Source organism: Cucurbitaria berberidis (genome assembly GCF_010015615.1).
Source record: "Cucurbitaria berberidis CBS 394.84 unplaced genomic scaffold K460scaffold_1, whole genome shotgun sequence".
NCBI lineage: Eukaryota > Fungi > Ascomycota > Dothideomycetes > Pleosporales > Cucurbitariaceae > Cucurbitaria > Cucurbitaria berberidis.
Window position 1 is genome coordinate 2906081 of NW_024468935.1, and position 16590 is coordinate 2922670.

General features: G+C 18.1%; 1 protein-coding gene across 1 annotated transcript; it reads left to right on the plus strand.

Moving 5' to 3' along the window:
- Positions 1 to 15857: 15857 nt before the first annotated feature.
- Positions 15858 to 16406, plus strand: K460DRAFT_400714 (uncharacterized protein; the record flags this gene model as incomplete). The annotated part of the gene is made up of 1 exon (XM_040936351.1): positions 15858 to 16406. The coding sequence occupies one exon, from the start codon at positions 15858 to 15860 to the stop codon at positions 16404 to 16406; it is 549 nt and encodes a 182-aa protein (XP_040793231.1).
- Between the last annotated feature and the right edge of the window lie 184 nt (positions 16407 to 16590).

Here is a 16590-nt window from a genome sequence, read left to right on the forward strand (position 1 = left end):
ATATACTAGTTTTATATAAAAAGCTATTTTAGTATAAAATATTTTTTATAATATTTAATAAAATAATAAAGCAAAAAGTAAGATTAAAAAAATTATTAATAGGCATTATATAAACAGCGTTGGTAGGTATTGCATAATTATTAATAGTTAATATAGCTTACTATAAAGGCATAGGCAGATAATTGTATAAAAAAAAATATTTTTTTATATATATATTATACATTTGGAACTGCTGCCTACAGCTTTTTATTTTTAATTATTGTAAATTTTATTGCTAATTATATAAAATACTATAGCCTATAATTCTTACAAGCTAATTTGCTAAACTAAAGCTATAATTAATATTTTACATGCTATTACTAATTACTTACTTTTATTTAAAAAATTGTTAATTAAAGCGCAAGCTTACAACTGTACTAAGTTTCTAATACTAGGCTAAAAATTTATTTATACTTTTATAATAAACTGCAGTAGAAATTTAAAATTTAAGCACCTAGCATTGCTTAATAAGTTAGTTACTATTAAAATTTAATAGTTACGTTGCTACAATTTTTAAATAATAATATATTAAGTCTACTAATAGTAATTGTTGAAGGTTTTTTAATAATCTATTTAGCTAGCTTAGTATTGTATAAATTTTATTGCTTTAATACTGTAATAAAGTGCTAAATATAGCACTTAAACTATAATTTTATACTAACTTCTTTTACTGCGTTGTATAATCTGCTCTTGCATTAACTTTACTTTTATTTATAGAAATAAGTAAAGCGTTTTAAAAAATAATCTTAAGAGTATTAGAGTTTTACACTTCACCCAAGCTACTATTAGTTTGAATTACCTATTTACTATAGTAACTAATTAAGTAGCGCAATAGATAACGTAGTGTATGCTATAATTAGTATATACTGCACAACTAAACGCACTTAATACAGTTCAGATACTAATATTTTTTCTGCCTACTACTACCTACTAAGAATGCTTACGCCCTATACTATTTCAAAATTAATTTTTAGTACTTTACTTATACAAGTTTTTTCTTTTATTGTAGCTACATTTAGACATGTTAATCGCACAATAAGAATAAAGCCCTACTATTTTTATAGATTTATTAACTTTAATAAATACAAACTAGAGCTTTTTAAGAGTTGCACTAAAGTACAAGAATACTTGTATTTAACTAAGCTAAGCGCCTTTAGTATTATAGTTGTATACTAGTAAGTCTATACGCAGTCTTTGCGAAAAGATTTTATTAATTATATAGCAGTTAATATTATAAATAATGTGGAATATTTATATAAAAATCTAGAAATAGTAATTTGAAACTGCATTAAATAGCAAGAACTAGCTCTACTATTAAACTTTATTAAACCTTTTATTAAGAAGATTAGGGCGCCTTTAGTATTAAAATGTAGGGATATCGAGAAGCACATATTTGGAGAGTTAAGTAAGGGTAATTGCAGGAATAATATTATATAAACGCTAAGGAAGGATAGTCTGTGCTAGAATAAAGTATATTATTTACTTAGTAGTAAGTTTAGCTTAATAGAACTTATAAATACAGATTATTATTTTTATATTATAATAAATTAATAGCTAAAGTATTTAATAATTTTTGTGCTTTTTATAATTTTAATATAGCTAATTATAATTTGCGCAGCTTTAAAATTAAAGCAGCATTCTAGCTTTGTATTGCTAGAAACTTTATACTTTAATATAATTAATTTTAAATTAAATTTTAAAATTAAGTATATAACTATATTTTATTGCGCATTTAGCAAGTAATATTATAAAAATTTTATAATTTATATAATAACTATACTTTTATAAAAATATATTTAACGCTATTACTAAAATACTAGCTTATTATAATAAACAAATATTGCACTAGCATAGCTATTAAAAACTACTAAATATAGTAAGTACTTTCTTAAAAAATTTTTAAAAATAGCAATATAATAACTTTAAACTTTAGTTAGTTTTTATTAATATAATTATAGTTTATTATTAGTTAAATAAAAGTTCTTACAAAAGCTAATATTTAGCTTATTTAATAATTTATAAACTTTTTTTATTATTTACAGAATTATAGTTTAGTAAGAAAAAAAAACTAATAAATACTAAGTAATTATACAATTATACTTAAAACTTTTGCTATTTACTTTTTTTTTACTTTTTAAAATACACTTGTAAAAATTCTTAATTTAGTAATACTTTTATTATAAAAGCTAAATATTTTTAAAATATTACTATTTAAAATTAAAATCTAGCAGTACTTTATTAAGTATACTAAAAATAGTAAGCCTGCTAAATTTTACTAAAGCGCTTTTTATTACTATTATTTTTTTTTACTTTTTACTACTTTTTTTTATTTAAAAAAATATATACTGTATAGTACTAACTTAACTGTGTTTTTCTTTTATTAAAATAGCCTGCTATATTAATTAATAGTAATTACTTTAATATTATAGCTTTTACTATAGTTTATAATTTATAGCTTTTATTAGCCTAATTAGCTAAATAATAATTAAGTAGCTTTATTTTATATTACAGCACTCCTTTTTAGAGCTTACTAAAAATACTATTATATATATTTATAATTTTATAGTTTACTTAAATAGTTTATTAGAATATTATTCTTTTATACTTATTAAAATATTTAAAATTGCTATTAGTATACTTAAATTTTATAAAATATTTATACTATTTAAAGCTAAGTTCTAGCGCAGTATTACTTTTTTAACTTAAAAAATCTAGCCTACTTTTGCACTTAAATAGCTTTTTTTTAAAAATTAAGCTAAATTAAAATATCCGCTTGCTTAATTACTATATTTAAAAAAAAAATAAACTGCTAAATAAAATATTAAATATAAAATAAACTTTTTTAATATATAAATATAATTATTTATTGTATTATAATTTTTTATAGACTAAAAGCGTACAAAATAATTTTACGCAATAGTAGAAATTTTTATTATAATAATTTTAATAATGCTATAAAAATAATACTATGCTTAACTATTACTTACTTTATTAAATTTATTTATACATTTAATAATATAGCAAACTTATTAAAAAATTAAAAAAATAGAAAGTAGTAGTAATATTTTATTATTTTTTTTATTTTTAACTATATATAAAATTAACTATACACTTATTATATATACTTTTACTATAGTAGTAAATATACAATAAACTTTACTATTTATAATTTTTATTAAAATTTAGTTTATACAAAAACGCAAGCGAAATAGGAAAAAAGTAGTAATTTAGTATATAATAGTAAAATTACTAATTTACAACTTTCTACAATATATAAATACTATTATAATTATTTTATAAAAAAAAGAAAAATTTTTTATAATATACTTAAAAAATTTAAATTTAGGCATGCATTATACAATATTAAAATAAATAATTAAATTAAGAAACTGCTAGCTAAATAATACATAGCAGCTATTTTTATAGCTACTAAATAATTTAAATTTAATTCTAGTAACTAAACTATAATTAAACAAATAATAGCAAAAAAATTACTAAAAACTACTAACTATTACACCTAATTACTAAAATAATTTTTATTAATTAACTTAAAATTAGTTTACTATTAAAAAATTGCTTTTAAAATTTTTATTACAGTAAAGTTAATTTGTTATACAAAAAAAATTTAAAAGTATACTTATAAAATTTTAAAATAATATTAATAAAATATTATATATATATACTTAATTACTACTAATTTAGTATAAAGTTTTAGTGCAAAATATTTAATAATAATTTAATAAAAATAAATACTACATGCATATAACTAAAAGTAATAGTTTAGTACTGCTATTAAAAAGCAATTTCTAGCAAATATAAAAGCAATATAATAAATATATTATACAACTAAATTAGCTTAGTAATAATATATTAATTAACTGCTAAACTAGACTTTTCTTAAAAACAGGGCCTATTAATAGTAAAAGCTTTTCTTATATATAATAAAATTAGTATTTATTAAAAGTTTTATACAGAAACTTTCGCCTTTTAATATAGTTATAATATAATTAAAGTAATTAAAATTTTATGCTAGAAAAAGCTAAAATAGCTAATAATAATATATAAGTAAAAGCAATAGGCAGTACTCTAAAATTTATTTTTAAATAAATTAGTTTTTTTTAGCTAAATATATTTGCGCGTAATTATTTAAACAATATAATAAATATATTTAGTAAAATATACTATTAAAATATCTGCGACTTTATTAACGCCGTAAAAATTATTATTACTTTTTAAATAATAGCTAAATACACTATTTATAATAATTTATACTAATATTTTAAAAAAATAGCTTTTTTTTAGTACTAGTTAAACTTAGGACTAAAATGCAGGCTAAAAATTATTAAAAAAATAAGTATAAACTAATAAAAAAAAAAGCTAAAATTTTTTTAAATTTAATTATTTATTGCTTTAAGCTATTTATAAAAAAAGTAATATAGCTTTAAAAATTTAATAGAGGGACGCTTTTTAATAGAATAATTTTTAAAAATTAAACAACTTTATTAAAATACTAAATATAATTATAATAATAATAATTAGTATATTATATATGCGTAAAACTTACTAAACGCGCAAATTTAAATATACTTACAAAACTTAAAATTAAGTATAAAATTTAATAATTTTTTATTTATATTTAAAAAATATAAATATATATTAGTTAAAGTTTTTTAAAATAAGTTTAATTAAAGTAAGTAACTTTTTTACTACTAGTATAGCAACTAAAAAAATAAAAGCTTAAATTTTTTAGCAAATAATAATACTATTTATTGCAGTTATTAGTTAAATAAAAATTTAAACTTTTAGAACTAAAGTTACTGCAATAGCAATTTCTAATAATATAAAAATAATTTTAATATATAATAATAGTAAGAATAGCAAAATACAAATATAGCTACTACACTTTATTATAATAAGTAAAAAAAAAAATAGTAAAACAAGTTTACTTTACTTTTTATATAAAAAAATATAAATAAGCAGAATTTTAACTGCTTAAAGTAGCTAAATACTTAATAGCTAAATAACGCGTATTTTAGTATAAATAAGTAATAGTATAACTAAATTTAAAAAATATACTATAATTAAAAATAATATTTTAATAAGCTTAGCACCCTATTTCAGAACGCACTTTTATATAATAATAAAGTCTTTTCTATATTTAAAAAAAAAATAGAAAAACTATATAACTTTAAATTATAATTTAGCTTTAATAGCTTTATATTAAAAAAAAATTGCATAATAAGCAAAGATTTAAATAACTATAACTTAAATATATAAGCCTGCCTAATAACTAATAACTTAATAGTAAAAAAGCTATACGCTAAGTAGTTAAATAGCAAAAATAAAATAATTTATTTTATTAAATATATATAAAAATTTTTTTTTTTAAAAAAATATTTAATAAGTTACTAAATTTACTATTATTTTTATAACTATAAGCTTTTTTTTAATAATTAGCTCTATATGCATATTAAATAAATATATAATAAATTATATAATATTTTTACAGTTACTTAAAAAAAGCTAAAAATAAATAGCTTATTATATACTTTACCTAATTTAGCAGCTTAAATATCTAAGCTATTAAAATAACTTTGCATTATAAAGTTAAAAGCTCTGCTACTAGTAAATAAAGTAATATTAATATAAAACTAGTATAAGTTAAAGCTTAAAATTAAAAATAAATAATAATAGCTAAATTTTACTATTTATTTAAACACTAAAGCAGCAATTATATTAATAAATAAGTTTTTTATTAAAAAAAACTTCTAAAATATAGTATAAAAAATATTAAAAAAACTAGTTAAATATGCTAGCGCAGGCCTAGGAAAAATAATAATATCTAAATTAATATATATTATAATTTATATACTATTGCGCACTAAATTTAGTAAATAAATTTAAATTTTATAGTATATTTATATATATATTATTTTAATATTTAAATTAAATATTTTTATTAGTATAAACACTTTAGTACCGCAAGCAGTAATTATTAATATTAAAAATTAAATTATAAAATAATTAATATGCAAAAGTATACTTGCACTTTTTATTATTAAATTAAAAAATAATTCTACTAAAAAAAAGCGCAAGATTATAATATAGGCAGCAGTAACTATTTTAGTATATATAGTATTTAAAATACGTATTTATATATTTTAACTTTTTTTATTAAAATATAATTATATTTTTAAACTTTTAAATATACTACTACTAGCTTTTTAAGCCTACGTAATAATAATACAGTTTAAATTACTAAAAATTATTATTTATAATAATACTAGCAATCTAATTTGCTTATAATAGCGTACTTTAGTAAAATATACAATACTAATAAAAATTAAAGTAGTTTATTAAATAAATAACAACTAATATAGCCTAGCAGCCCTACTAGATTTTAAGAAGTTATTTAAAAATAAATTTAAAATTAATAATAATATTATAATTTTTAAAAACTTAGCAATAGCAAAGTTTTTTAAAAAAATAATAATAAAATACTTTTTAATATAAATAAACTGTAGATTTACTATAAATATTCTACTAAAATACTAAATGCAAATTAACCTAAAAAATAAATAGTAAAATACTAATATTTTTTTTAAAATCTACAGCGGAAAACTACGTAACTAAGAATATATTAATAATATTTTTAATAAATTTTAAAAGTAAAAAAAGCTAGAGCCTACAATAATACTAGCACTATTTTTAATTTTAATTTTTATAGTTTAGAAAAAGTTAATTAAGTAAAATATAAATAGTATAAGCACTATTAACTAAAAAAAATAATTTATTTTAAATATATAAAAAATTAATAAATAAATAATTAAAAATATATACTTTTTAATTATATAGCAAAATATTATTAGCTAACTGCAGGGAGCTTACTACATTACTATAGTAAATAGTTTTAGTTTTTTTTACTAGTTTAAAATTTGCTTAAAAGATTGCTATAAGTTTACAGTTAATATTTACTATAAAATAGAAATACTTAATATTTGCGTTATAAGCTTTAAAAACTTAGTAATATATATATAATACTACAAGAATAATATGCTTTAAAATATAGCTAAATTTACTAAAGTATATATTAATAATTTTATTATATTTTTTAAAACTTTTAAAAAGTATTTATAATATTTTAATTTTTTTTTTAACTAAGTTTATAAAATAAGTATTTTATTTACTTTAAATAAAGCTTTTTTAGAATACTTTTTAGTAAAGCTTTTAGGATATTATATAAATATATTTAGCATTACTTTTATAAAAAAAAAATAAAAATGCTATAAAATATTAAGTTTTTCTATTATACTTAAAATATAAAAAAGTATTATAGTGCAATTAACTTTTTTAATAACTGCATGCTATACTTAGCCTAAATTTCTAAACTTTTTACTAAATTTAAAATTAAGCTATTGCGCTTTGCTTTTAAAAAAAAAAAAAAAAAAATAATAATAGTAATACGCGCAACTATCCTAGTAAAAAGCTTAATTAAAATTTTTTTTAAAAATATTTAGTTACTATAAAATAATAATATCTAGTTATTTTACTATAATAAATTTTAATTACTATATATTAATATTAACTTGTTTAAAGAATACAGTATAGTAATTATAATATATTATATAAAAAAAAATTTTAAATTTGTTATAATTAACTTACACGTACTAAAAGGATATAAAAATAATAAATTATTACTAATTATATAATTTAAATAATTAATTAACTTTACTAAATTTTTAATTAAACTTATTATTTTTTTATTAAAATACCTTTTAGGCCTAAAACGCTAGTATTTCTTTATAAAATTAAAAATAGCAGGACTTTGCTAAATAGTTAAGAAATTTAAGTATATAATTAAAATATTACTTAAAGTATATACTTTTATAAATTATATTATAGTTACAGCAATTACACGCTAATACTATTTAACTATAATAAAATTATTAAAAAGTTTTAACTTCTAACTAGCTAAAGCTTTAGTTTATTTTTAGCAATTTAATTTAAATATATATTATAAACTTAGTAAATTATACTTAGTACCTAATACTTTATTAAAGCTAAAACTTAAAACTATACTAGAATTAAATTTAAAAATAAATATACTAAACAATATTGCTTATATATTTTATATACTAATTATTAAAATAAATAAAAATTTTAAAAACTATTTTAAGTAAGTATACAAAAATAATATATTATAGCAGTATATTATAGCAGTTATATTTAGTAAATAATAAAATAATAAAAATTTAACTTAATTAATGCAAGGACTGTATTTCTTTTTTAAAAAAAACTTAATTTATTATTAAAATAGATAAAATAAATTAGAATATTTATGCGTACTTAAAAGTATAATAAAAATTTTTTTTAAATAAATTTATAACAGGTTTTACTATTAAAGCTATAACTAAACTTATAATTAAGTAAAAACTTCTTTTTTTATTTATAAACTTTTAAAATATTTAAAAATTTATATTAAGTACTACTTACTTTATAAAGTTAACTAGACCTAACAGTATTATTTATATAAATTATTAGAACTTATTAATTGCTTTGCACAACTATTTAAAATAGTTTATATTAATATTATTATATATTTGCTAAAAATATTCTAAAATTTTAATACTATACTTACAAAAATATACTAAATATCTAAAGCTATTAATATTGTACTTAGTAAAAAATACTAATTAAGTAAAAAATAGTTTATAGCCTTTATTTGCACAAACTATTTAATAAATTAAAGCAATTAATAAATTATTATTAATAATAAAGTAGCTACTTTTATTAAAAGCATATTTAGCTAGTAATATAAAGCAATAAGAACTAAGTTTTATACTATAGCTGCCTACTATTTAAAAGCTAATAGTTAATTTAAAAAAACTAATTAAATAGTAAGTATTGCGCTTTGCTTTTTTATTATTATTAACTAAAACTATAATTAAAATAAAGTACTTTTTTATATTTAATTTTTTTTAAATATAAGTATAAATTACTTAATTAAATGCAGGCCTTGCAAATACATTATAAAATTTAATTTATATTAAAATTTTAATCTATTTTATACAAAAAATATACTTATAAAAGAAAACTATAAAACTTTAAAACTTTAATACTAAAAAAAAGCAAAAAAAGCTTTTTGCTTTGCAAAAGTTGTTTAAAAAAACTACTATAACTGCTATTATTAACTTTTTAATTTAAAACCTAGTAATTATACTATACTAGTCTTTTATTATAGTTATAAACTAAAAAGCAGTTTTTTAAAAAAAATTAGTTTTTAACAATATAAACCTTTAAGAGTTTTTAAGAAAATTAGTAAAAATATATACTAAATTAAAAAATTGCTAAATTTAAAAATATATAATATAATTAATACTATATAACTTAAACTTTACTATATACTAAATTAAAATTTTTATTACTATTTTTTCCTAACGCTACTACAGGCAGTTAGGGTTAATAATAATAAAAAGCTTAAGCTTATTAAATAAATTATTAAAAAGTATATTAATAATACTACAGGAAAGCTAGAATACTTTATTAAATAAAAAAATAAAAATATTATTTATAATTAATAGTTGTCTACTGCGCAAATGCGCACTGTTAAAAAAATAAAAAAAAATTTTAATACTAAATTTCTAATTACTAAATAAAAAATTTAGTAGCAGCAATGCATATAAAATAAATTCTAAAAATAAATAGCTTATAATTATTAATTACAGAAACTAAAACTAAAATTACTAAACTTAAATATAAATAATCTTAAGTACTTAAATATTAAAATACTATTTTTTTTATTGCTTTAAGAGAAAGTAAAGTTAATGCTAAAGTAGATTATACAACGCAGTAGGAGAAATTAGTATAAAATTATAATTTAAGTGCTATACCTAGCACTTTAACACAGTATTAAGGCAGTAAAGTTTATATAATACTAAGTTAGTTAAATAAATTATTAAAAAACTTTTAACAATTACTATTAGAAACTTAATATATTATTATTTAAAAATTGTAGCAATAAAACTATAAGTTCTTAATAGTAATTAAGTTATTTAGGCAATGCTAGGCAAGTTAAATTAAAACTAGTAAAAATATTTTATAATAAGCAAAAGTTTAGTAAAATTTTAAAAAAATTTATATAGTTTTTTTATATATAAAGTAGTTATTATTTGCTATATAGTTGTATTATTGCAAGTAATATAGTTATATATAAAATAGAAGTTAAAAGTATAGTTTTTAAAATTTTTTAAAAAAGTTTAAATGTATAGGCAAAAAGGCACACATATATACACTTATACTATAAATTAAAACTTATTTTTATTTTTTTAAATTTCTTTCTACTTTTATATTTATATTAACTATAAATAATATAATATTTATAAAAGACTTTGTATATATAAGCTTGCAAATTACTATTATAGCAAGCTATATAAGTAGCAAGCTAGTAATAATTAACTAGTACAATTTACTACTACTTAACTATTTTAAACTAGTATTTAATAATTACTAGTACTTTAAAAAAACTTGCAAAGACTTTTAAATTAATTTTTTTTAGTAAAAAATATTATTTTTTTTTTTTTTTTTTAATATAAGCTTTTTTAAGTTTATTTACAATAAGCTGCTTACAATAAAGCAGCTATAGTTTATAAAGCTTTTTATAGTTAAATACTATATAATTTAGTTATTTAACTTTATTACTAATTAGTTTATTTTTATTAAAAACTAGCGAATTAAGCTTTTGCAGCTTAAAGAAAATTTTAAAAGCAACTTAAACTTAATAAAATATTAAGTTAACTTTTTTAAAGCCTGCTATTATTAGCAGTATAATAATTAAAAAATGCAGCTTTTTAAAACAGTTAAATTAGTGCATAGATAAATATAAGTAGTAAAGTAGCAGAAAGCAAGTAATAAAGCAATAATTTAAATATACTATAAACAATAGCTTGTATAGGCGAAGAAAAAGAGCAAAAATAAAAAAAAAAAATAAAAAAGTAATTAAAAGTTAAAGCTAATATTGCAAAAAAAGTTATTATTATTATTAGCATTGCTATTATTGCCTAAAAGCTTAATATTAGTTAGTTACTTAGTAATAAGCTAATATTATACTAGATATTTAGATATGTGCTTAGAAACTGTTAAAAAAGCTGCGCTTTAATAAAAAATTATATTAAAAATTAAAAATTTATTGCTTGGCAATTTTACAAATAAAAGTACACAATACACAGTAAAATATTAATAATATAAGCTATTAATAACACATTAGGTCCCGTCTTTGCAGGACTATTTTTTTTATATAAATAATATAATCTATACTTTAAAGACTACTTTAATACTTATAGTATAAAAACTATTTATAATCCTAGTAATAAATAATATAAATAAAATGCTAAACTTTAATAAAAATAGCCTAACCCTAGCAGTACTTACTAAAAATAACTGCTACTACTAAAATTAGCTAAAATTCTACTTATTTTTATTTTAATAATAAGCTTTTTTATAAAAAAGTATTATATACTAAAGCCTAAGCCTTAAAAGTATATATAATTTTATTACTAATTAAAGTATTTAAGTTTTTTTTTTTTTTTTTAAGCTATTATATTTATAGAAAAAAGCAATAAGCAAAGTATTTTTAACTTTTATTTTTTTTTTTTAGTAATTAGTTTTTGCTTTTTTTTGCTAAATACTTTTTACTAAAATACTATACTATATTATATTCTAGTAAACTATAAAGTATATTACTTTATTTTTAGCAATAAATATATATATATATATTTAGTAAGCTAAATATACTAAATATTTTTTTTATTACTACTTATTTTATTTACTTAATACTTTTATTATGCTATTACATAATTATTAATTTTATTAGGCATTTAGTAAAATAAAAAAAAATTATTAAGTTTTAAGTAAATACGCTTTATACTTTTTTTATTTTAACTTTTAATAAGGCGAATATATAAATAACTTTTTATTTTTATTTTTATTTTTTTAATACTAAATACTATTGCAATAATTTATTTTAATTGCCTAAAAATACAATTAGTATATTAAAATATATAGTTACAGTTTATAAGCGCTACTGCAGCTAATAAGCCTAATAAAGCAATTAATAAAATTACTAATAAGACTAATTTATTAAAGCAGTATAATAGTAATGCATATAATTTAAAAAAATTAATAAATTTTAGTTACAAATTTAATTTTACACTTTTTTATAAAAAATATAAAAACTATTTATAATAAGTTTTTAAATAGTAGCAAAATTAAATTACTACAAGTAACTTTAAAAAAGCAATAAAAAAAATAAAAAATAAACTATTTATATTTTAGAATAAAAGTATTGCTTTTTTTTAATAAAATTTAAAAATTTTTAAAAAACTTAGCAAAAAGCATAACTAAAAAAATACAATAATAAAGTTTATAAAAATAAGTAAAAACTAATAATAAAATTTATAATTAATTTTAGTACTTTTTAATTAAAAGCGCTTTTAGAAGTTTTAAAATATATTAAGTACTATTACTGCCTTTGCCGCAAAAGCGCTTAAATATACTAATATACTAAAAAATTTAAATATATAGCAGTACTTCCTGCAAATAAATAAAATAATTAAATATTACTTTATTAATTACTAGCAAAAGTTAGACTTTATATATACTAAAGCAGAATTTAAAATAAAGTTAACTAAATATAACTTTTACAATTTTAATAAGTAGGATTTTAATTAAAAGCTTTACTTATTAATAAAATATTTCCTGTAAAAATATAATTAATAAATAAAAAAAAAAAAACTACTTAATACAAAAGCCTACTTTAAAAATAATATTTATATTTTAAATATATAAAAAATTATATAAGCTACTGCAAATTCTACATTTTCTTTAAAAGTAAATAGTAAAAAATTTTATATATACTGCATAATTATTTTACTTAAAGAGCAAAGCTACTAGATTATATAACTAAATTAAAAATTAAAAAATTTAAACTTTTTTATTTTAAAAGAAAATTAAAAGTACTACTAAATAATTAATTTACTTATTATTTATATTTAAATATTTTTATAATACAACTAAAACTAGCAAACTAAAATTATAAATAATACTATAAAGTACAAAAATATTGCAAAAGCCTACTTATTTAATAATAAAAAAAAATTTTATATAATTAAATATAATTTTAATGCTACAAAGCTAAAGCAAAAGTTTAAAATTTTAATTAATAACTTATACTAAATACTGCCTAAAGTAGAATTCCTAAATAATTTTAATTTTATACTAAATAAAAATTTTATATAAATTTGCAGTTTAGTTTACTTATAAAATATAAATATAAATTTTTAAATATATAATTTTAATAAATTAGCAAACTATTTTGCCTACTAGACTATATAATATACTACTAAAAAAATAATAGTTAATAAAAAAAGAATAAAAGTACAAAAAAAAAGTAAAAATATAAAAAAAAAAGTAAAATTAAAATAAATTTTATACTACTAAATAAATAGCGCATTGCTTAAATTAATAAAAAGCATACTATTAATATTTTTAAAATAGTCTAGCTTATTGCAAATAAGCACAATATTAAAAATATAAAAAATAATTAAGCTAAGTATACTACTATACATATAAAAATTAATAAAATTCTTAAAAAATAATTTTTTAGCTTTTTTTATTATATTAAAAAAAAAATTAAATAAAAGCTACTAAAGTTCTAAAAAATATAAAAATTAAAAAAAAAAAAAAAAATAAAAAATTTTAAAATATAAATAATACTTAAAACTGCAAGCGCAAAACTATAGGCAATAATAAGTATATTAAAATTTTTAAAAAAAATTAAAAATTTTTATAATAATAATAGTAAAAGCAAAAATATTGCTTTTAATTTAAATAAAATATCTAAGCCTTAGCTTAAACTAAAAATATTTAAGTATATTAAAATTTTTAAACTTTTTGCTAAATATTAAAAAATAATTATTTTAGTAAAAAAAAAAATACTAGTTACAAAGCTCTAAATTTTAAAAAAAAAAATAATAAATAAAAAAAAAAAGCTAATAGCCTAATATTTTATACTAGATTTTATAGCAGATTTAATAAAAAATTTTATAAAAAACTTTACTGTAGAACTAGCAATTAATCTAATTTTTACTTTAGTAATTGCTGCTTTTACTATAAAAATTTTAAACTAAAAGTTTTCTATAGCTAAATAAATTAAAATAATTATATAAGTATTTTTTTTAGCAAGTAAAAATAAGCAGCAAAAAAACTATAATAAAATAAATAAAAAAACTAATACTATAAGCAAAATTAAAAAAACTTAACTAAATAATATACTACTAAATAAAAATACTATTTTTATAAAAGCTTTAAAGAAACTTAGTAAATAAATTAATTTAAAAAATAAAATATTGCTTAAATAAAATTTACTAAATTTTTAATTAACTTAGCAGCTTTTTATTGCATCCTAAATTAATATAATAATATAAGCAAGTTAAAATACTTTTTTATAAAATACTTTATTTATTTATTTTTTTTAGTATAATTTTGCAAATTTTTTATACTATACTTATAAATTTTTATTTTAGTTTTTTTTTTATATATAAATTATAATAAAAAACTGCTTCTTTGCCTGCTTACTAAAATAGTACTTATATAAATATAAGTTTTTTTTTTTTATAATATATAAAAGCTTGCTTTTTTTGCATATAAAATTTTTTTTCTAAAAAATAGTTAGTAATAGCCTAATTTTATAAGCACTAATAAATACTTAATAAAACTTTTAATTATATAAAAGCTTATTTTATTACTATATAATATATAGCTTATAATTTTATACTTAATAGTATATTTACGCTATTACTTTTAAAAGCTAAAAAAGTATTAGCTATAATTATTAAAATTTTTTTTAATAAAAGTAAGCTTTATATAAATAAAAAAAAAAAATTTTTTTCTACTTTTAAAGTAATAAAATATAATAGTTTTTTTTTTTTAGTAATTTTTTTTTTTAGTAGCCTTTTTTCTTTAAAGTTTTTTTTTTAAATTTTTTTTTATTATAGTATAATAATAGATACTAAGTTATTCACCCTTGCTTATAAAATTATTTAAAAAAATAAAAATTTTAATACTAAATTTAATAATATCAGCTACTAATTTACAAAAGTGCAGCTATTATATAAATATTAAAAAAAAAAAATTTATACTAGGATAAAGTATATTATTTACTTAGTAGTAAGTTTAGCTTAATAAAACTTATAAATATAGATTATTACTCTTATACTATAACAAATAAGGTACTAGACGATGTTTCGATTGGTCCAGCGCTATATTGAGATAAATATAGTTAGCTTGGACTTAAGAGATTTCATGGGATAGGCTTATTTTAATAACCTGCAGTATGGATTGGTAGTCCTTCTTTATTTTCTGGATACCCCAAAAGATGAGAATTCAGGAGAGGAGGCGCTTAGTTTTACCAAAATGGCACAAAGCAAAGTACCTTTGGAAGGAAGGGTCAGATAGGTATAAGTTTGCAACTGTGGTTTTAATTCTTGCTAAACTTCCGCATTAGTTATGAACTCTGGTAAAAATGTCCAGTGTAATACTTGCTTCCTCTCACTGTGTGTCTTTGTGTTAGGTTCTTCAAATTCCGAGATATTCGCAACTATGGATCAAATTTACACTATGCTCAATCGGGATAGCATGTCGACAAATTGGACTTGAAGAACATCTATTTAACCCGCAACATACCAGGTTGAATATTGAATATATGTTCATCAATAAGAGGAGAGAGCACTTCTCCCACATCTCCCAGCAATAAATCGTGCGATATGGATTCCCGGCAACTCGATAAGCAGCCCCAACAAAAGCGCCAACGTGGCCGACCGCGCAAGAACCCCTTAACTTCACCATTAAGACCCGAGAATGGTCAGAGATCAACAAATACGCCGTCATCAGCACCAGAACATGGCTTCTCTACCAGTATAGAGCTGAAACGCAAACGAGGACGCTCACGTAAGAGTGGCGACTCTCCACCTCCAAAAGCGGGAGAAACTTTTACCAAACCTACCACACCAGCTTCAACATCAAACAAAGAAGGCTCCAAAGAACGTCCAATTCGAACCTTCCACAATGTGCCCAAGGGCTCATTCAGTGGGCTCAGGAGCTCGGACCGGACAAGCTTTACGTTGCGGGAGATTAAGAAAATTCAGGGCGATCCGGAGGAGCCTGTTTATCTTACGGACGACGATGAAGAATTTGATGACACTACTGATGTTGAGGAAGGCGGCTTTGATGAAGCTATGAAACGCAGCAAAAGGGTTGCTGATGCCAAAACCGCACGAAAAGAGGCTTCAGAGGAGTTATATAAGTCTCTATAGCGAACAGAACGGAACAGGGAGTACCATGTGCGGGCTGAAAGGAAGCAAATGACAGAGGCTTTGTGCTTGCAACTGCGGTGTGAATATAGCCCACGCGACTCTTCTGGCACGAGATTCAGCTTTACCTTCAAGCAAGCAAGTCAATCCGACTACACATATAAATGTACTTATACTCTCCGTTCAA